Raw genomic sequence first — 22,522 nt, forward strand, 5'->3', positions numbered from 1 at the left:
TGAGAAGTTCAGCACCGTGGACAGAGACACAGCTCTATTCAGGACCATGGACAGCACCTAGCTGGGACTCAATGGAGGATGAATATTTGTACTTACTGTTCAAATCTGGAATAAGATGGATCTGTGATAGATCATTAATCAGACTGAAATGTATTTGGTGGGAGGATGAAAAATGAGGTAAGGATTATTGTATACTCTAGTCTATGTTACCCTAAAAGCCATCGGAAACAAATCCTAAAAGTTGGTTTCCTCCCCTTTAAACGATGGTAGGTGAATGTTAGTTGTGGCCGGTACAGCACAGATGCTCCCCCTTTTGTATGCAAGTAAAACCGTTTCCCATCTCGCAAGACATGATGGCACATACTTTAATGACAAAAATCTATGCCGACCCAAAGGTACAACCTGCCTACTCATGCTTTCAGAAACCAGATGAGACAGGACAATTTCAGGAGAGGTAGTTATCTGGGATTTCCTCAAACTGGGAGGGGGGGTTGTGGGGAGAAAAAAATATTTCGCAATCACTCGCCCACTTTAACGAGGATTGCGTCACTGCATGTACGTCAGACACGGGGGAAAAGGGAGGGGGTGGTCCACCGAGGCCGTAAATCAGCTCGGGGGGACGTGCACTCTCTAGAGACACCATCATTACTACAATTTAGTGTTTTTGATTATTCTCTTGTTCTACTTTGGCCCGGTAGAGCATCGTGCCGTGATGGAATGTTCGATATTTTTCTAATGATATGATCTGAGCTCATCCTCTGCTCTGATTGGCTGATGGACGTTCGCTGCAGTCCATAATAAATACACCATAAACTCACGACGAGCTCGTGACCACATTCAATTAAATATGCCAAGCAGCTATTACCACGTGACTTATTAAGGACTAATATACAGCGTTCAAAATAAACGGACATTACCCAATCCCTGCGGTAGGCTATTTTTGAATTGTTTAAGGTTCACAAATAATTATATCGACTGAGTTTCTACGTGTTTCGCTTTTCGAAGCTTTAATTAACCTCCTTGGTTGGTCAAAAAAATCAATATCCAGCTGCAGCAGCACCATGATGCCGAATCAATATACCCCTATCTCTTACACAAAATGGTATCACCCTCAGATCACACTCCTGCTCTACGCATGCCAGTTTTGGCACACTGCACAGGAGTGGGGTTTTAAACGTATTCCACCTCATGGCAGTCTTTGGACTACTTTATAAATAATATTTGACTCATTGGGGCAGTTAGAAAATGAAATGCAATGAATTACTTGAAATTAAACCTTTACTGTACGAGTGATTACATTGTTCTATTGAAAGGCAATAAACAGTGAAATAAATAAATAATAAATAGTGAAACAAGGGGTGGCAGTAGCAAACCAAAATGCAATGCTTTGCTACAATCCAAAATGGAGTCCACGAGTGAAGTAGGTCATTCAAAGTTTGTTCTAAAATGATGGTGTATTAAATCTATAAAATTAGGAGATAATAATTTCATCTGGAGTCCATATTATTGAACTCAGTGCCATTTATAGATAGTCAATTCATTATAATATTCCTATAGCCACATTGTCATTTTATAACTATATTATATAATATGCTGTTGCAAGATATAACTGCTGCAATAGAAAAAGGGACAGAGGTGGTGTGGCTTTGCTAAGGTCATTTTTTGTGCTGGACCAGACATGGGTGATCAATATAGTGGAGGGAACCAGTGGAGATGGGAGGGGCTGGGAGAGGAGAAGGGTGGGGGCGTGTGATATTCTCCACCGTCCTGAGAAGGGGCCGTCCCTGTTGTAGCAGATCAGCGCGAGGAAGGCCCACAGTGATCATCTGAGTATCTCCCATTTAGACGATAGTGCGACTGAATATTAAGAGGACAAGTCGACGGCTATTTGTAAATAGGTAAGGAATATTTTTTTTCATTAATACATTTATTTGTGTCATGTTTTTTAAACATATAGAGGTCACCACTATTTGAGGAGTATGCATGTGAGCGTCGTCATTTGAAGTCACAGGTTTGCAACAAGCTTGAAACAACTTTAAAAGCTCAGCACAATAAGTAATTTTTGAATAAATGATCGGACTTTGCGTTTATGATTATTGTCAAATCGTGTCTGGAAGGTAATGCAATGACAAAGAAATACATCCAGGCACGGTTGTAAACGCGAGAAATGGTCGACATCGGGATATTAAATGAATGTGACAATTAAAAGATTGACCTGCAGCAGCCAGCATGGGACTGTGGCAGCATCGGTGTGTAATGCAAGAATATAATTCGAGCTGTTAGACCGCAGCCTCGTCTGTTTTATTTAAATGTTTCCCCTGCGTGTGATCGGACCAGCTCAGATTACATCCACAATTCTACGTTAAAACTGTGATGCGCGTACATGTGATAGTGTGGATCGTGCCTCCCTTCCCCCAGCATCGGTGTGTAGCTTGTGAAATAATGCCACCTTCTAGTATAATATGATGTACAGTCCTTCAAAGGGCCTGCTCTTCTTCCTAGGCGCAGCCCAGCCTCCTCTCTCAGAGTAGCATTACACCCGTGCAATAATTAATGAGTGCCTCCACAATTAACCATTTCATTCAAATCTGTTTTTTTTCCTTTGAATATTTCATGCTTTGACGGGAATGTGAAAAGAAGAGTTGAATGCATGAGTGAACAGGGGTTTTACTATGAAGGCTGCACTGCGGTTGCCAGGCTCCACCAGAGGAGGCGCTGCTGCTTTCTTTAATATAACGTACAGTATAATATAGTAGCCTGATATACATAGATGTTTGTAGAAATAGCTAGACATAATGAAGGTGGTATATATATAAGCTATTAAAGGCCACACATGCTCCAAAATAAAGTGAAATCACATGTGTACACAGCAGTGGTAGTGACTGACATCAGGTATCTCTTCACAGTTATCGGCCAAGATGGATGTGTTTATGAAGGGTTTGTCTAAAGCGAAGGAGGGGATGGCTGTGGCCGCAGAGAAGACCAAGGAAGGAGTTGCGGTTGCAGCTGAGAAGACTAAAGAAGGAGTCATGTTTGTAGGTAAGACGATCACAAATCTTTCAGGAGGTTATTTAAGATGCAGAGCATTCACAGACACATAGTTGATCAGACTCTGGTTTAGTGCCAGGTTTTCATGTACAAGGGATTAGCTTTGGTGTACTGCTGGACAAATTAAAATAAAAGCAAATACAAATAAATATAAGAACAAATAAATAAAACATGAACAATGCATCTGAATTAGTACGCATTAGTTTGTGCGACTGCTCATGGTTTTCTTATATGCATGAGCAGCAAAAATCAGCAGAGAATATTTTAGAGTTTAACTCATGCATCATTTCCCAATGTCCTGAAACAAATAGTTACATTATACATATCACTTTTACTGACACAATCAATAGCAGGCATCTGTTTCCCTTAGGCTAATGCTTAGTTTAAATTCTTTATTAATCATCACAATACTTAGATGACATTATTACACCTTAATATTTTCCTTTTGATATCTACAGTTGTATTATCAGACTCAGTGTGTGCTCTAAGTTTAGATGATGTGTTACGTTGTACAGCTTGATAAGTACAACTCAATACACATCTTTAAATTCACATTAGTTTATTATAGCAGCTATCATTAAATAAATAAAAATCAGCCTTCATGCAGTTTGTAATTTATAAGCAATTTTCCTTTTCACTATCTCCAGTAGTAGTTCTGAAAAAGGACGCCCTCTTTTATAAGGAGTGGTTCTGACGTGTATGATGCGATACCAGGCTCTGAATATCCTCGTGCCCTCTCGCTGACTTGACTGTTCCCATCTTTTCCCGGCGATTGGAGCCTGGGTGGGGGTGGGGCTGCAGGAGGTGGTGAGCAGCTCTTCCCACATGCCGGTGCATTGAACAGATTGTAAAACAGACTCAGCCAGCGGTCACCTCCCGGAGATAAACGTACCAAAGGCTTCTGCTTTAACAAAATATCTGTAATGGACACCATCACAGATATCTTCGCACACAAGTGCCTCTCTTCTATGGATTTAAAAAAAACAAATACTCAAAATATTCTATTGTTATATAGGGCTGCACCTATTGATTTTTTTGTATTACCATTGATCAATCAGCCATGTTTTTTCAACATTTATCATCTTGTCCATAAAATGTGCAAATATAGTAAAATTGTTCAACACGATGTCTTGAATGTCCAATTGTGTCAGTTCAAAAGAAAAACTGAAAAATGCATGAGACTTTAATGAAACATTGAGTTGGACACTATTTGGACGGATCACTAAGGCACCTTTTGGTTGCAGCTCTCTAAAACACATGGGACATAGAAGTGGAAAGAAAGATTTGCAAGCAGCTGGGTGGAGGTTTGATACAAAATGACAGAAACAGTGCTTACATCTTTTTGATCACCCTGTGGTCCAAATGAAATGTTGGGAAATGCTGGCTTACACAGTCAACATATTCCAGCTCTACGCTCCACTTGTAAAAGCTATGAATAATTTAAATATCAGTGTTGCAAGGTTATTCTTTAACCATGTTATTAACCAACATTTTAATGTCACACTAAGTAAGTAACTACAGATAAGCTCATTGAATTCATTTTTTGAACACAATTCAAATGAAATATAACTTAGAGAACCTTAAAGGGATTCATTTAAGTATTATTTTCATGATTACGTGATCAATCTTTTGGTTCGTAAAATGTCAGGAAATAGTGAAAATGGTCATCCCAATTTCCTAAAAGTTCGTGGTCATGTCTTCAGTTTTGTCCAACCAACATTCTAAACCTAAAGACTGTTCACAGTTTTAAAGAAAAATAAAACGTTGTCATATATCAGCTGCCTGGGACTACATCATGTTTTGGCATGTTGGTACATGTGTCATGTACCATATAACCATATAATAATCACTTGTTTAATAATATGTATTTAACATATAACTGTTTGCCTACACTGACAAACCCCATGTCATTTGTGATACAAAATGTATTCCGTATTGTCCAGCTCTGTTGCGGGAGGGAAAGTGACTCAGAGCATCCTGGAGCCTGCCAGCCATTACAGATATTTATTTATTTGTCAGTTTTTCAGCTTGTGTCAGGGGGCCAAATTTCCAGACCCCCCCTGCTGGTAGCTCTTCAGCCACCAGCTCGTAACATTGATTGGCTGGCAGTGTGCTTTGATTGTATATAGAGGGACGTTGGGTATTCCAGGAAGGGTTGTCAGATGTGTCTGCATTTAGATGAAATCCAATTACCCTACATATTTAGCACCGTGTCCCTGTCACTCATCACCAGAATCAAATCTTGGTGATCTGCAGTCGAAACACGTGCAGGCTCACTTTGGTGTCTCATCATTTAGCCTGTGGTACACAGAAAGGGAAAGGTGCATCTTTGATCCTCTGCGTGCTGCTCCGAGAGCATGGCGGTGCCCTAGAAAGCTCCCTATGATTCGCTTGAAGGCCCCTCTTGGAGGAGGGGTAGGAGTGATCTGATAGGCCTGTGGCCCACCTTTTGACAGCTGCTGCAGCCCGCCCACCCAGCTGAGCTGAGCAGCCGCCTGAAAGAGGCATGGAGAGGCGGAAATGAGAAAACCCTGCTTGTCATTTAATGTCACAACTGACAGCCTCTTTCTACGCTCTAATGACAGTCTCCGTGTATGACACACCCAAGAACAAGACTCAGCCTGCTATTTTCTAATCACACATGACCTACATACTACACACTACACTATTTCCATTTTAACTTCAGAACCTAATCGTGTTGCAACTCATTTACTTACAAATAATCATTATATTGCGTATTTTATGTTTATTGAAGGAAGCTGTAACAGTCAGCATGGTCATGGTCATTTATGTCTAAAGGAGAATACGCTTCAAAATAGTCCTTTTGTAATTATAAATCCTTCTTTATTCTTACCTACGGCTATAATCCATTATCTGTTACCAGAGCAGATGTTTAAATGGATTTACATCTTAGGCGTATGTTTTGCTTTGAGACTCGCCTTTTGTAGTTATGGCTCTGTACTTCATCATCCTTTGGTCTGCCGTTGGTTGGCTTTTAAAGACCCTCAGGGAGCAATAAGGCATGTGACTGCTGCACAGTGGAGAGGACGTCAAGGCTGGAGTGGGCAGACCCAGTGGGATCGCAGTAGATTGCCCACATGTCTTGACAGCGTTCAGTGTAGATGGATGAGATATGCCACAGTTCAGAGAATCGATCAGTGGTTTTGGTTTCAGCCGGCCACAAAGTTTAATAACTCTTCAGAATAAAAGTACCAGGAAAGAACTGCAGCCATGATTGTTCTCTATTGCCTCTGGAGCTGTGACAAACTGTGAATCAAACACTACATTGATATTGCATCCCTTTGTATGAGAACTGATTTGTCGAGGCGTCACATTGGATGTAAATATATATTGGCAGACTCATTAATAATCCAAATAATCTTTTGCTGCTTCTAAAGCTGCTTCTATTTCTGTAGCATCAGTGTGTTGTGAATCGTTTTGTCAGGTAGATGATACTCAAACCATCAAGGTGGTACAAATTAAAGTTCGTCAAAAATATTTCCTTAGTTGTTAGATGCAGCCAAGGTTACATTTCCATACATATCTAGACACACAAAAGAAAACAAATCTTGAATTTCTTAAATGTAAAAGAAATGCTAACATTCTCCTTGTTTTCATTCATTCAGGGAGCAAGGCCAAAGACAGTGTGGGCTCAGGTGAGTGTTCCCTCCCTTAGTCAAACCTTAACATCATCAATGTAGCAGGAATGCTTTCTTTACAGTGACCACACTCACTGCTAACTGGCTAAAGGCTCATTCATTGTGGTGATGTCTGTTTACTGACCACTCATATCATATGTGAGTGGTCATTATGCACAATCATCAATTGAGAAACAAAAGAGAGCAGATGAAATGTGCAGCCTTTTAATCTGCCTGCTGAATCTGTTGAGATGTTGATATTTGTGTGTCTCTGCCTGCAGTGGCTGAGAAGACCACTGGAGCCGTCGGGAACATGGTCGCTGCCACCGGCCTGGGGAGGAAGGACGAGTTCCCTGCTGACCTGAATGTATGTACGCCATTACAGCCCCATCAGCTCCCTGCTAGCACACATCAGGAAGTGTGACACACTGTTCTAGTTGCTTCAGCTCCCATTATCAGACAAATTACTGTGTGCACCTCCACACCTTAAGGAAATCAGTCGGCCCTTTTCTTTCGCATTACATAGAAGTGATTGATAACTGCAATCCATATTTAAGAGCATTATATAACATGCAATTTTGGCCAGTATAGGGTTTTTTAAATGTAATTTATGGAATGTGTACAACCAGAGCTGCAGACACATACACTTTTTACTCTCAATTAATGTTTAAAACTGTAAAAAGGCACATTTCTATTTCATCTTTTCAGAGCGAAAACTGTGCAAATTGCTGGTTTTTTCCACAGTCCGAAAACGTAGATATGAGATAAGATGACACATGAAAATCCTTACATTTAAGAAGATGAATGAACCAGTGAATGTTCCAGAACTCTCTCAGTGCTATCTAGTCATTTGGCCATTATTTTAGTTTTGATTTCATTGTGTCATTAATAGTTTGAATATTTTCGACTTTCTTGGAGGGTAGGATTGGTTAATGCTACACAATAAGGTTTTCAAAAACACTTTTTTATCTTTACTCTCCAATTAAAGGTGGTATTATAGCTGCAAATATACTTAATACAACTGCAAAATGCTTTGAAAGACACTCGTTATAAAGGATTTTCCAGCAATATAATATTTAACTTCAAGAACATTTTGAAATTCACTAGACACAAAGAAATAAGCATAAGAGTTGAAAATGGAGGCAGCATATCCTGACTTTGAATCCCTAAAGAACTCCCACGGTGGTTGACTACAAACGGCCTTGCGTGTGCATGGTAACAATGCAGCAGCTTGCTGTTAATCTCTAATCAGGATATTTCTCTTTGTGCACACGTGCCTGAGAATCAGCTAGAGAATATAATAAATAAAACCTCCGTTGCAGATCCTAGCCTCACTAACAGTTGGCAACTGTTGTGTTCATTCTGGACATGGCTGTGTTTGTAGCGGAGCCAGATTTAGACAGCAGGGATAAACACGGCCTGATAAATATGCGTGTCACTTCGATACAGAGATACTGGCCTGTTTTATTCCTCTGCTGTCAGCACTGACTTTGCTGAACTTTCATTTTCCCACCAGAGAAAATATGATCATGTTTTTCTGCAAGTAAACTGCTGATTGACAGCTTTTATACCGTCAAAATAGAAACACATGCCACTGTGTAAAGGCTTTCTTTTATTGGAGGAAGCTTGAGTGATCCTGAGGATGTATTGCTTTTCCACACAACAATGAATCTCTGAGCTGCCTTCAGTCTTTAACATAGCCTATAGGCTCACTGCCTGTTTTATGTTCAGGTACTTTAAATGACCCTGAACCATCTCTCAGTGGGACTATCATCTTTCTACAGCACACAGCTGCTTCTCCATTATAGTAACCAGACCTCTACTAATGTCACCGCTCTCTGTCTCCTCTCAGATCAGGTTATACACACTTTGATCCGAGGAGAGAGGTGGAACAGATTTGACTTTCCACAAACATAGAACATTTAAAATATCTACATATAGCTCAGCCTGGAGATTGGAGTGATGGACACTTTTTTACCCGGCCGTGCGCTGTCAGCATGTTGACATTTTGCTTTGGCTATCAGACTGTCAGGGAAACATTGAGGTCCTCTAGCTGTCCAAAGCTTTCATCCCTCAGAGTTGGACCCTCTCCACTGACTCACTAATCTAGTACATCTGACAGCCTGCTCAAATATGCTTCTCGGAGGCACGACATGAGTGACAAACCACTCATTTCAAAATGTAGATTATTCAACTTTTGAACTTAATTGCTCCATGTGCAGTTACGTTACGTTTTGTTCAGTTCTAACTTGTGTTGGGCTGTTCATTCGCTCTGTATGACTGTATCTTTCAGATGTATTTTAAGAAGAAGATTGCCAGTATGCTACACATTGCTGCATATAATAAATATTTCAAAAATGATTAGATGTTTAGGAGAATTGGGCTAAATGGTTTCAAAGTAAAGCTTATCTAGTCTCATCTCAATCCAAATGTGACCAATCAGACACAATAAGTCTTCACTGTGATCAAGTAAACAGTATTTTTCATGTTTACTCGAGGCGATGATCCGTCTGATTAGGTGTATCTTTACGGCTGTTTGCCATTGTGCAGCCTGTAAGACCATGATAATCGCGTTGGTGGGCTTGCAGCTAAAACAGCAGCTTGAAACAGTTCACAGGATTACAATTTGCTCTCCCTTCCTGACCTAATTGACTTGATTAGTGCTGCGTTTAAAAATAAGTGCTTGGTGACCCACTAGCTTTGTTTTAAGGGCTCGTAGTAGCAGGTGCAACGATGATGGCGCGCTGTCTGCTTCAGAGAGCTCTCAGGAGGAGATGCTCACAGGATAGATGTCAATCAATACCAGTATCTCTTTGAATTAGAGCCGACGAAAGGTCCACCAATCGATTAGTGGATCATAAGTAATCAAATCAATTTTGTGAACTAATTAATCATTTGAATTGATATATCATAATCATATTGAATGTCTTAGTGTTTTGAACTGCCAAAAGAAGACAACTGGGACGTTACATTTCCATTCTCTTTTGGACACACATTGATTAATGTTGAATAAAATCTGTATTTAAATCAATAATGAAAAAAAGCATTAGCTAAAAACCTACTTTGAATATTAAACAATAAAACTGGTGGTATCCTTTTTTTCCGTTTTGTTAATAAAACCACTAAAGACCATAACAATGAATTGATCTTACCTGATAATATTACTCCTCTGTGCCACCATTTTGATATGAAAGCCGTCATCGAGGCACACCACTGCATTAGGAGCTATAGTCCTTTATAATAATGAACAGGCCACTTAAGTTATTTTGAATCAACCACTATGGTCTGGCTGCTGCTAATCTCCAGAGCACCAAGTGTGTAAAACCCACAGCTGAAAAGAGTCTCCTGTTTGAGTCATGTTTACTGAAAACCACAGTGCCCGGCTGTTTTAGAAAACCATTCATCCTTTATAGAAAAAGTTGCCTATACATCTGTAAGCCATTTATAGAAATGGATGTGTTCTGTTAACCTAAATCTGCTTTTTGCTGAGTGCCATAGACTGAATAGGTGAGAGAAGTAATGAGAGACTAATGCGCTGCTGATTCTTCCCGAGCCCCAGTTGTTGCCCCTCATCCATTACCATTGTGTTATTCATCACATTGCTAAGCGATAGATTTCACAAACAATAAACAACCATCACAGGAGGCCGGGAGTCGACAGCCATGGTTGGAGCTCTGTGAGACTACTGTGTTTGATCTAAATGTCATTTGCTAGCATGCTCACGATGACCATGGTAACTGACGAAGGGAAGGTGTAATGTTCACCATGTTTGCCGTCTTATTATAGGACCTCATGATAGTGCTATATGAAAGGTCATGGGAATATCCAAAGTTATAACAGTTCATCCTCTGTGGAACATTACATCTCATGTCAATCCATCCTGCAGTCATCAAGATATCTCAGGCTGGACAAGTGCTCTCAAGGTCATTTAACAACACTTATAACACCTTTTCCAGAAGCATCTTATTATCATCTTACTGAAAACGAATCAAACTAAAATGTATCTAACAATGACAGATGACTCACAAATTTGAATATTGAAATAACCTTTCGTTATTTTGACATTTCATACAACATAAAGAAAGAGATTTCTTTTTTAACAAGCGGAACATTTTTTATAAAAATGCTTTTCTGTCTCTGTGGATTTAGAAAGTGATAATGTTTGTTAAACCACTTTCTGGGTTTTTCCAATATGCCGTATTTACACACATTCAAACATTGACACGCGGATCTGTGTCTTGAATTGAAAGATGTGACCACACATAGCTGCTTCTGCTCTGTGGAGATTGTCCTTCTTCATCTTCCTCCTATCTGTGTGTCTGCAGCCTGAGGAGTACGGGCAGGAGGCCATGGAGGGCCAGGGCGAGGGGATGCTGCAGCCAGAAGGGGAGACATATGATGACTCCCAGCAGGTAACAACACGACTCACAGCTCAAACGTGTCTCTGCCATACCATACATCATCCCCTGTCTCTTTATGACAATGGAACCATTGCTTTATCGTAAATAGCTTTATTATATGTCCAACCTGAAAGCCATAGTAGATCTGTGTTCACCACTCCTGCTTGGTTACACATTCGAGCTGTAATACATTTCAAAAGCACTTCACACTTGCCCCCCCCCACCCCACTTGTGTCCCACACAAATACTACAGCTCACACTGAGGTCATTCTTCTTTCCCTGGAAATATGAAAACAAGCCAGTGCCACATAGTGTGTGTGTGTGTGTGTGTGTGTGTGTGTGTGTGTGTGTGTGTGTGTGTGTGTGTGTGTGTGTGTGTGTGTGTGTGTGTCACAAATGGCTATTTTTGGAATTTAGAGGTCATTTGGGAAGACAAACTGTGCAAAACCATTTGCTTTTGATACAGATTTAAGAGTAAATACAATTATCACACAGTGAACATTATGTTCTTATATTAAATGTATATTGTCAATTGTATATTTCATGATTAAAATAGACTGAAATTGTCTTGTTTTTAGCTTTAAAACGGTTATATTCTCAGTGAATATTATAATATTCAGACATAGGAAGATTTTATGAGATTTTGCACAATATTTAATTTGTTTTCAATGTATTCAGTGCATTATGTCAGATGTTCCCTCAGTGGATTATTGCATTCCTCAGTTAAAGGAATGAAACCTGGATATTCTCTGAGATGTAAATTAAAAGGGAATTTCTAAGAGGCAGTAGCTGGTGTCCCTGCTCCATCTCTCTCCTCTCCTCCGCATCGCTTTCCCCTCCCCCACCCTCCACACCAGAGATGTACGAGCTCTGCCTGAATGGGTGTGGTGATGACGCTGACTGCCTCAGTGCATTGTGGTTAATGTCAGGGTCTCCCTGCCTGCATTGCTCTGAATATGGAGTGCTGCAGAGTGAGCCCAGCCCTCATAGGGGGGGTTTGGAGAAAATTGTCTGTCTCATTCAGCATCACTTTTGGTTTTGTGAATTCATCAGATGACCTAATACACATTCCTGGAGGCTGTGTTTTATGGTCATGTGCGTGTAGGAGGCGTGTGCAGAGTTACAAGGAGGCTGGTAATGTGCTCACGACTCGTCCTTCAGCTGGCGCAGCGATGTGCTGCCCTCTGCAGGCGGAGAGAGGCTCTCAGACAGCACACAGCTCAGATAGACATCACTACCTTTAGTGGAGCGGCTCTGACCATAACCACTCTGTCATAGTTATTATTTATAAACCCATTTCAATTCATATATTAGAGTCTTGGTGTTGAATTTAACCTGCTGCCTGTCTCTTAAAATCAGTTCTTCTTTCCCCAGGGAAGCCAGGACTATGAGCCAGAGGCGTAAAAGCACCAGTCCAAGCCACCAACAAACCAGCAGCACAATAATACTTCTAATAATAAAAAGGACAAATGCTGAAACTATTACAATTATACCCCTGTTGCAAAAAAACACAAAAACACAAGCATTCCCATTGAAAAATGTTCTTCCTTCAAGACAAATCTTTTATTATTATATATTGTAAATGTCATGTTATTAATGTAATGTGTTGGGTGTAGGTATTTATTGAGATGTAGGATGTGTCCTCTCGGTCTCATTTCCTTGACTCCCTCCCAATGAAATGAGACCGGAGCCGGGGCTTGTGACTTTGTACTTGTGTGTATCTGTATTTAGAAACGTGCAATAGATGTTCATCATCTTCCAATGAGACATTGGGAGTGGAAAATATGAAATATGTCCGGTTGCAAGCAGATATGAAAAACAATAATATGAGTGTCGACAATGCCTGTTTGTGGGTTCTTTCCTTTTCTTTTTGCATTTCTTTGGAAATTTCTTTCAACTTTTTTGAAGTAAGAGTTTTTTACATTGTATCTTTATAGTTGCTTGTGAAATCATTCCAGTAAATCTGTTAGAAATTGACAGAGTATACATGTTTGTGTGTGCGTGTGTTTGCGTGTACTGAAGATTTTAACAAGTTAAAGTCAATATATTATGTCTTGAAATCATAATGGTTGTCATATCAATACGTGCTTTAATCTGCAGGACTTGTCAATATAAAGGTTTATGTGTTAAGCCAGACATACATTCCTCTGTAAATAAAAAGTAAAAAAGAAACCGTGTTAGTGTCGTGTGATAATGTTTAAACTCCCTTTTGGCATTGATCGTTCATTAGATTTTGAGCCTCTTGTAATTCAGTTGTATTTTCTGCCTGTTGGTCTGAATGAGGATCTATTATGCACCGTCCTCACATGTGTCCCTTTTTTGCTCACTCTAGTCTGGGGGCTTGATTACAGGATGTGTAAAATCTGCTGAGCGGGCTCATGCCCTTGGATGGATTCTGCCATAGTTGGGATGCCAGTCTCGCCCGGCCTCTTTTGGGGGGGTTTTGTTTGGGTTAATCCGGCTGGAACGTGCAGGCTCGGGGGTGTCGGGCTCGAACTGAGAGTACTAAACAGCCTCTGCTGCCGCTCTCCGCTCAGACCAAAGTGAGGAGGCTGCAGGGACAAAGACCGGCGCCATGGCCTCGTTCAAGAAGTCCTTTGAGAGCCTGAAAGGCACGAGCCACTCGGCCACCAAGGGAGTCACAGATACTGCAGGTACAGAGCCACTGCTGTGACATGACACTGGGCCAGTGTGAGGTCTGGTGGACAGAGAAAAGGCTATTTTTCTCTTGGTTAAAAAAGAGCTACTTGATTGCAATTATTCCAATAAATGTCCTTGATTTTTTGTCTTTAAGTTGTAAATGACTTGGAGCGTAAATAATGTATGAGTTTGTTTCCTCCTGAGTTCCACCACTGTAAGTCTCTGTCATGTGTTTGCAGTGCAAGCAGCTCACGAGGCCGTGCAGCAGGTGGCAGAGTCCTCCAAAGAAACAGCCAGCACAGGTAAAGTGATCACGCCCCGTCTCTGTAGCTTTATGGCGTGATAATGGTTATTACTCTGAGCAGACACAAGTTAGAGTCCAGTACAAGCTGTCAGAAGATACAAGAAGTTTGATCCCACATTATGGTCGATGTAGGATAAGACACTGAAGTCACCTATTTGGTTGTGTAACACTGTGTGTTTCATCGCTATGGAAATACATATTCATTCAAATGTAGCTCTGTTCAAATTCATTTTAGAGACAAAATATTGCAGGAATAGAATGATAACCTAATATATATATTTTTTTGGAGATGAGCTTTTTATATGCAAATAAATATATAGTTATGCTCACAAGTTTGCATGTGAGTTTATTAAAAAAGTTTGATTGTCTTAATCAAATTCTGCAAACCTTAGCCTAATTCTGATGTGTGGTTTAGCTTCCTGAATGTTTCTCCTCTGCTTCACTCTGACTCTGAAGCTGCTGTTGAAGCTGGCAGACAGACGCAGGTCGCCATAGGGAAAGCTGCGGACAAGGCAACGGACACCATCAAGGAGTTCGGACAGAAACTGGAGACCAAATGAACCTTGAAAAGAAGAAATTCTAGCTGGAGCCAAGTTGTCTGTATATCCATTTTAGATGAAGAAGTAATACTGCCAGGTTGGATTATATATATATGTTTATACTGTATATATATATATATCCAACAGCTATAACTTCAAAGGAAATCTTCATGAATTGTCTCTTTATTTATTTTTCTCCTCTCACATTTTTCCATTTGTGTTTCTTGCATGTTGTAGTTTTCATTAAATGTGCCTATTTTGGGAAATAAAAACAGATACCAACTCAGGTTTCTTTCTTTTAACTGTGATTTCCTGGCTCCTACAGTAGACACTATTACCGTGTCTGTGCTGCTTCCTGTTTTCGCTCTCTAACACAGCCATTATTACCAACACATTGCTGAGAATGTGGCCTTTGGCAGGCTGATGGCTCCTGATGAGAATATGATCAAGGCTGTCCACCTCGGCCCTCAGCAGCACACCTCCCTGCATCACACTACGTGGTTGCTAGGCAACAGCACTCTGTGGCGGCCAGGGATTGGTGGAGGCCTTTGAATTAAATGTGAGACTGCTCCTGTCAGCACACACTGCTCCTGCAAACCTGCAGCACACCATTACAGTGAAATGAAGACGGGGAGGATTGTTAAAAAATGAAAGATAAATGTTAATGTCCTCGGTTGCACACAATTACCCGATGTGAGCAGAATCTCTGAGATATATCCACGTCGCAGAGCGGAGAGGTTGGAGGGATCAGTGTGAAAGACGTGGTGGTTTATAAGTGTGTGTGTGTGTGTGTGTGTGGGAGGTGCAGCTCTTCTTCCTCCAGGCTCCTTCAGCTGATATCCCCCGCTGCCTTTCATCTACGCTCACTGTTGCAGCTTACATTTACTAATATTCCACATTTCAAGTATTTACATTGCTTTTCTGAGTCCATTCACTGGCTTGTAATGATCTGCATCCACCAAACTCTTTTTGCTGCTTTTTACTACAATACAAAAAAAGGTGTCTTTCACAGACACACAGATCTATCTTTCCTAAAAGCAGCAATTCATTATATGAGGATAAATCCCTCTTGCGCCTACTTCGCCCTCCCTCCCTCGTCTGTAGTAACAGCAGAGCTATTAATCCAAATGTTACTTCTTCTTTTTTAAGTTTGCTAACTCACAGGTTTATCCCTGCACACAGTTTTCCATTGTGTTGCTATGAGAACCTTGAGTTAATTACTATGATTTAGTGATGATTAGAGAGCTGAACGGAGATTTTGTCATTACATTACCACTCACTGCCAGAACCCGACCGTGGTTTCCAGGGAAACTGGAAAATGTGAAGCTTTTCAATAGAGGCAGCCCGAGCTTAAAGAGCGAGGATTGCCTAAGATAGATTCTTCTGGAGACAAACCTGGAGCCACTGCAAACACTTTCAATCAACAGGGGAGAAGCACAGACAGATGTGCGGCTCGATCAGCGCTGAGATTTTGTGATTTTACCCAGATGTGAGGGAGAGTGATGGAGAGACTTCAGTCTGACTTAGACTGCTGAGGTATGTTTGTCACTTGTGATGTCCTGCAGTTTGTTTTAATCCTGTTAGTCTTCATAGTTTACAAAAATAACAAATGCTCTGGACTCCTGTGCATGTCTTTATTGCTTTTATTATATTTCAGGTTAAAAATAAACTTAAATATGAGCTATCATGTGACGTTTTAAAGGTAGAAAGACACAGTCTGATATATCATCCAACTGTAAAATGTTCAAAAGAATATCTAACATATTAAATGCTGTTTATTAATAGTAAATATTCCACTACAGTGTCTTATAATACAAATAAACCATGTGAATTATTTCATCGAACGCTAGCAATAATGTTACTTCTTTTTTAGTTTTCATACTTGACACAGATATCGCATGACATATTTTTCTTAAGGAAAAAAATCCTTCATTGTGTCCTCCACTTGTTGTTATAGTTACATTTTTTTCTTACTGTGTGTGTTGTGTTGTGCTCCGCAGGTGCTTCCACCACTTTAATGCAGAGACAAATGGGAAGTCTGAAGGAGGAGATGAGAGGTCTCAGAGAGGACCAGAAGCCGTGCGAGAAGGAGGATGGAGAGCGTCCACGCGGCTCAGATGGCGGCACTGAGCCTAAGGGACCTCAGACAAACACGAGTGAAGAGTCAACAACTCATCAGCCAAAACTTCCCATGAACGAAAGAAACGTTGAGGAGAGGGACACAAATGCCAAATCCAAAGATCAAGAGCTTTCAGATGGAGGTGTTGTCAAAGACTCAATGCAGACGAACGCTATCCCTCTGACACAACAGCCTGAAGATGATAAAACAACAACTGAACATAGCGACACAACAATCTCTCAGAAGTTCCAAAGTGCTGGAGGTGGGGGGATTCAGGAGGAGACATCTAAGGATCAAAACGTGGGTCCTGACAGAGAAAAGGTGGCAGATATTGAGAATATATCGGTGCCTGTGCCAGTGACTCCGGGCCCTTCAGACCCTCGGTCCCCCGCTCCCCTCGGCCAGCAGCACATGCGCACACAGGTCAGCCTGGAGGTGGTCCAGTGCCGCTCCGCAGCCACCAGCCCCATGACCCCCCCTGAGGACGGCCAGTCCTTCTTCTTCCCCAGCTCCTTTGGGAAGCTGGGAGCTGTGGGCGCTGAGCTTCAGGTGGGGCAGCGGGTGGAGTTGTGCTCTGTGGCCACATCCCCCATGACCCCAAAGATGCCCTCCACCACGGCTTTTCCAGAGCTGATCGGGAGGGAGACGGTGCAGAAAGATCAGAACGAGAAAAAGGTGCAAAGCGAGAGTGGCCAAGAGTGTTTCCCCACGACACAAAGTCTGGAAGAGGCTGAGTCAGAGATAACTGGAGCTCTGCAGGAGCAGAGAGAGAGCGCCGGGTTGTCGGTTTCACAAGTAACTATGGAGGATAGAAAACAGCAGTGTAAACAGCAGAGGATGGGAAGTATGGATCAAGACATTACAATCCTGGTGACCCACTATGGCAACAATGAGGGAGAAGAGGAGGAGAAGGCCGAGTCATCTTGTTATCCCATTGAGACAGAGATGGTCAAAATAGACGAATTTGAGGAAGAGCGAGAAAACGACGGTGATTTAAAGGGTCAACAAAAGCAAATGGAAGAAACCTGCGTTACTGAATGCGTAGTTCCAAATACAGACGTGACAGCTGAACATTCAGAGGTGGAGGAAAACAAAGGTGCATGTGGAGAGTTGAGAGGAGAGACAAAGCCTCCTGTCCCTGAATCTCCTGCTCCCTTCGGCCGCCACAACATCCGCACCCAGGTCAGCCTGGAGGTGGTGCAGTGCCAGTCTGTGGCCACCAGCCCTATGACCCCTCCTGAAGGGTACCGGGCCTTCTTCTTCCCTAGCCCTTTGGGGAAGAGTGAAGGTGTAGGCACCGGGACTGAAGAGGCGGAGCTCCGTCAGCCGGTGGAGTATCACTCCGTGGCCACAGCACCTATGACCCCCAGAACACCGACCACCATGAGCTTTCCTGAGATCAGGAAGGATGCAAGCGTTGAGAAGATAGTGGAGGTCAAAGAGGAGGTGGTGGTGGAGGACAAAGTGGAGGTGGTGGTTGAGGACAAAGTGGAGTTGCTGGTGGTGGAGGACAAAGTGGAGGTGGTGGTGGTGGAGGACAAAGAGAAGGGGAGGTGGTGGAGGTCAAAGAGGAGGTGGTGGTGGAGAACAAAAAGGAGGTGGTGGAGGTCAAAGAGGAGGTGGTGGTGGAGAACAAAAAGGAGGTGGTGGAGGTCAAAGAGAAGGTGGAGGACAAAAAGGAGGTGGTGGAGGTTAAAGAGGAGGTGGAGGACAAAAAGGAGGTGGTGGAGGTCAAAGAGGAGGTGGAGGACAAAAAGGAGGTGGTGGTGGAGGACAAAGTGGAGGTGGAGGTCAAAGATGAGGTGGTGGTCAAAGAGGAGGTGGCTGTCAAAGTGGAGGTGGTGGTGGAGGACAAAAAGGAGGTGGTGGTGGTGGAGGTCAAAGAGGAGGTGGTGGTCAAAGAGGAGGTGGTGGTGGAGGACAAAAAGGAGGTGGTGGTGGAGGAAAAAGAGGAGGTGGAGGTCAAAGAGGAGGTGGTGGTGGAGGACAAAAAGGAGGTGGTGGTCAACAAGGAGGTGGAGGATACAAAGGAGGATAAAGCAAGCGCAGAGAAACAGGTGGAGGCAGCTGAAGAGGACACAAAGGAGGAGGAGAATGGTGAAGAGCAAAGTGAGGAGCCGGTGCAGGAGGTGAGCTGGGATGAGAAAGGGATGACGTGGGAGGTGTACGGGGCCGTGGTGGAGGTGGCTGTGCTGGGATCAGCCATCCAGAAACACCTGGAGAAACAGGTGAAGAAGCAGAAGCCCTCCATGCCTCCCCCTCCTCCGCTCAACCCCTCAGCAGTGCCCCTCTCTCCAGAGTCCATCCGGGGGGGTTCTGGATCTGGTTCGGGGTCAGGTTCGGGTTCGGGTAAGGGTCGGGCGGGGAAGAGGGGAGAGCAGGGTGGAGGGGTGAGCCGACGCAGAAGAAACCCCTTCCGCCTGCTGATGGAGAACATGCAGCAGCCACACTGCTGCTCCAGAGCTCACACTGCTGAGTGACACGGGATCCTGAGGAGAAAACAACAGCTGTTCGGAGGGAGAAAACAACCTGTGCTGAAAATAAAGCACGATACCCGGCGTCTGTGATACACTGATTTCCATCAACGTGACATTGCCTTGAGAGTGTGACAAGCAAATCAACCCCTACACGAGACAAAGAAGCACAAAAGCATCTAAGACTTCTACCAGGGGGCTCTGAGGATCCGCCAGTTCCTTTTTTTGTTCGGGGTTTCCATGTTGGGAGAAATGAGGATGACCTATTTTCCTCCTTTGTTTTTCACCCAGATCATTCCATTTTCCACTGGGCCATTTTAGCTGCTGATGCTTTTTTTTTTGTTCCTCAGACAATATGAAGCCATGGCAATGCTTCTCTGCTTACAAGCCTAACACAGCTCTGATGGAGATACAGGACAGAAGACAGACAGTGACCGTTTCTCATTGTTATTTATGAATGTGTGGTCAGTAGCCACAGCCTGAGGGCCATTTTGCAGCCATTTTTTTCTCGAATGTATGGAAGTTGAAAAACAATCTCATTATTGCCTTGATGTGTGGGAGAGAGGCTTTTGTCCATCTTTAATCTGCTTTTAGATTTGGCTTGCTGCTTTGACTTGTTTTGTGAAAACTATAAAAACTGTACAAATGCCGAGCACAATCAACACCTGATATGAGGGTATTTTTAAACATTGCTACTTAATGTATTTTAACACTGTGTTTAGTGATTCAGTTGTAAACTATGTGATGAAACCTATTTTAAATGTGTTTGAATCCCAGAGGTTGTTACAGTGTCAGTGATGTTCATTTTACATTCATAAAAGTCCACATTTGGAGAAACTGATTTTATTCAGACTGCACTTTGCACTGCACGTGATACATTCATTTAGATGTCAGTAAACAGAAATATATTTCCAATCCGCTTGTAGAAAGTCACACTGCATGAGGTTTTATTCCAGCAGCACGCTTCTTACACTCAAAGCAAACACTGAGACATCGAACAGGCCTTAGGTCTAACCTACGGCTGACGTGCAGTCATATTTCATTAATAATCATACATTGATTTTGTTTATAGCATCAGCTGCAACAAAATGAACATTGTGTATGTTGACATAACGTATAATACAGTTAATTTCAAAGCAATCCTAACGGTTTTTAAACTTTCGCTTAATATATTAACAAAAATAAAGTGATTCACATGTGCAACAAGCAATTGTTTTGTTTGCTTTCCCTTTGCTTCTGTCCATTTTTCATTGTCAAGAATGAGAATATTTAATAGGAGGAGTTAGTAGGGAAATACACGTATTTGCGAGGTAAGGTTATTACCTCTCATGGCTTTGTGATAAATGCTAAGCCACAGTTTACTTTAGCAGAGACTGTGAATGGGGGAATAGCTAGCTGAGATTTTCAGGTGATTTATGGCTGTTGTTAAACATTAATACTGGCTGCAGTAGCATTCATTTTAGGATCTAACTCAAAAGGAACATTTCCAAACATGTCAAAATGTTCTCTTTACTGTTCAGGCAAAAAACAGTCAATGCAATAACCAAACAAAAATCAATGAGATCAATAGTCTATGTGATATTAATGTATGATTTGTAATCCCAGAGAAAACCTCCCACTTGGTTCTCCCTTTGTATCCCTTTGAACTGAATTTTTAAACAAAGCATATTCATCACTTTAGGTGCCATGAATCTAACATCAATAATAAATTACTACTGTTCACAACAGAAGGCTTCTTGAAGTTACAGTATAAAGACTTCATCCAACACCATCAGAGTGTTTGACTGGACATTTGGTCAGCCTGATTACACAGAAGCAGCACAATGTTCATCTGAGGCCTCTGGTCATTGTTTCCCTCACAGGTCCGTCGTGCTGAACGCGGGGTTAATGAAACCCACGTGAGGTTTGTCGGAGGCTTTCTTCTGGCCCCGCTGGGCCAGCGCAGCACCCAGAGGCTCGATGTACTTCGGTGGCCCGCCATCATCCCCCTCCTCCTCTTCCTCCTCCTGGATGCTCTTCTATGGAGGAGCAGACAAGTTTGGAAATTAGACCATATTTAAAAAAAAGTACAAATTAAGATGGAGTTGAAAATGTAAACGCACCATGTTAGATGCTTCGTTCATGGAATATCTGTCGTCCAAAGAGTTGACGCTGTAGAGGAAAACAGAAGGATGCAGTAATTATTATATCCACCAATAATAATTTCAGAAATATAGTGTTTTTTTCTGTCAAATCTGTGTTACGTTTTTTTCTAAAAGGTCACATGCCAATGTTGGAAAGCCAAAAGCCAGTTCTCCATCACAACATGCTGTTATGAGCACGCTGTGGCAAAATGTTCACCTGGAAACCTTCACAGTTTTCACCCAGCACTGCCACAGAGCAAGCTTGTGTGTCACTGAGCCTCCACCTTGTGTCGGAGAAAATCACTGCTCCAGTCCCAACATAAAGGGGGAGACTGTCCCAGAGAGGTTTCCTTTACCTGACTTTGTCCACATCTGAGCTGTCCTCGTCCATGTCCAGCGCCATGGTGGTATCGTAGATGAGGTTGAGGACGGGATTAGCCCTGTCAGCGAATAATGACACACATGGGAGAACAAATGTGTTATATTTCATGTCAGTTATTTATTGATGTATCTCATTAATGCCTCTGGCTCCTGCTCACCCCTCCATAGTGTACTTGTTGGTCCCGGGCACCACAGCACCACTTTTTTGGTTGTTGGAGGTCACCATGGAGGCAGAGTTCATGGCTTTAGCTGCCTTCAGCTTCCTCCTGTAGCTGTTAGTGAAGCGAGGCGGTAAGTACAGACACAGTCACAATCATGTATGTTTTTAGATCAATGGAAACTTTTGCTGGGATAAACTGTGGTTGATTACTTGCTTCATATGTCCCTAACTTTATTCCAAATGATTTGACTTGTTATCTTACTTTCTGCGAGTGCACATCAGGGAAGTGGTGAGGACAGTCAGCACCACGACGAGGCCGGCCACTATCCCCATCAGGATGTACCTCAGAGGGTCGGTTTCTGCTTCGATCACTGGAGCCTTCCCCTGGAACATGAGTAAGAAAGATGTTTAGTGTATTATTGCCTGTGGACCTATGAGGGATCATTTACTTTCGACTGATCTAGTTTGCGGTTCAAACCAAAAGTCTATCACCTTTGCTCTTGGACATCTTGGACATAAAATAAAGTTTAGTGATAAAACAGCATTGTGATAATAAAACTATTCTAGCGTGCTCAGACACAATTTATGTATGTTAACATGGGTCATTTATTTATTTTCAGTTATAAAATAAAATTGCTCCAGATAACAGAAAAAACAACAAAACACGTAACAACAAACAACTAAACAAAACATAAC

At 42.1% G+C, this 22,522-nt stretch overlaps 3 protein-coding genes across 3 annotated transcripts; 2 read left to right on the forward strand and 1 right to left on the reverse strand.

The window, feature by feature from the left end:
* The first annotated feature begins 1,770 nt into the window (after positions 1–1,770).
* sncb (synuclein, beta) lies at positions 1,771–13,258 on the forward strand. The gene is made up of 6 exons (XM_010778801.1): positions 1,771–1,898; positions 2,907–3,039; positions 6,675–6,704; positions 6,968–7,053; positions 11,012–11,098; positions 12,461–13,258. The coding sequence occupies exons 2-6, from the start codon at positions 2,919–2,921 to the stop codon at positions 12,488–12,490; spliced, it is 354 nt and encodes a 117-aa protein (XP_010777103.1). The 5' UTR covers positions 1,771–1,898; positions 2,907–2,918; the 3' UTR covers positions 12,491–13,258.
* A 2,608-nt stretch (positions 13,259–15,866) lies between these two features.
* gprin1 (G protein regulated inducer of neurite outgrowth 1) lies at positions 15,867–19,168 on the forward strand. Its single transcript, XM_010778802.1, has 3 exons — positions 15,867–16,105; positions 16,570–18,218; positions 18,659–19,168. The coding sequence occupies exons 2-3, from the start codon at positions 16,587–16,589 to the stop codon at positions 19,166–19,168; spliced, it is 2,142 nt and encodes a 713-aa protein (XP_010777104.1). The 5' UTR covers positions 15,867–16,105; positions 16,570–16,586.
* A 1,841-nt stretch (positions 19,169–21,009) lies between these two features.
* cdhr2 (cadherin related family member 2) lies at positions 21,010–22,210 on the reverse strand (the record flags this gene model as incomplete). Its single annotated transcript, XM_010778803.1, has 5 exons — positions 21,010–21,180; positions 21,265–21,313; positions 21,642–21,725; positions 21,825–21,938; positions 22,089–22,210. Coding segments are annotated over 5 exons (531 nt in total), but the record flags the coding sequence as incomplete, so codon positions are not given.
* Positions 22,211–22,522: the final 312 nt, after the last annotated feature.

The sequence above is a fragment of the Notothenia coriiceps genome, unplaced genomic scaffold (genome assembly GCF_000735185.1).
Source record: "Notothenia coriiceps isolate Sejong01 unplaced genomic scaffold, NC01 NC01_scaffold00019446, whole genome shotgun sequence".
NCBI classification, from domain to species: Eukaryota; Metazoa; Chordata; class Actinopteri; order Perciformes; family Nototheniidae; genus Notothenia; species Notothenia coriiceps.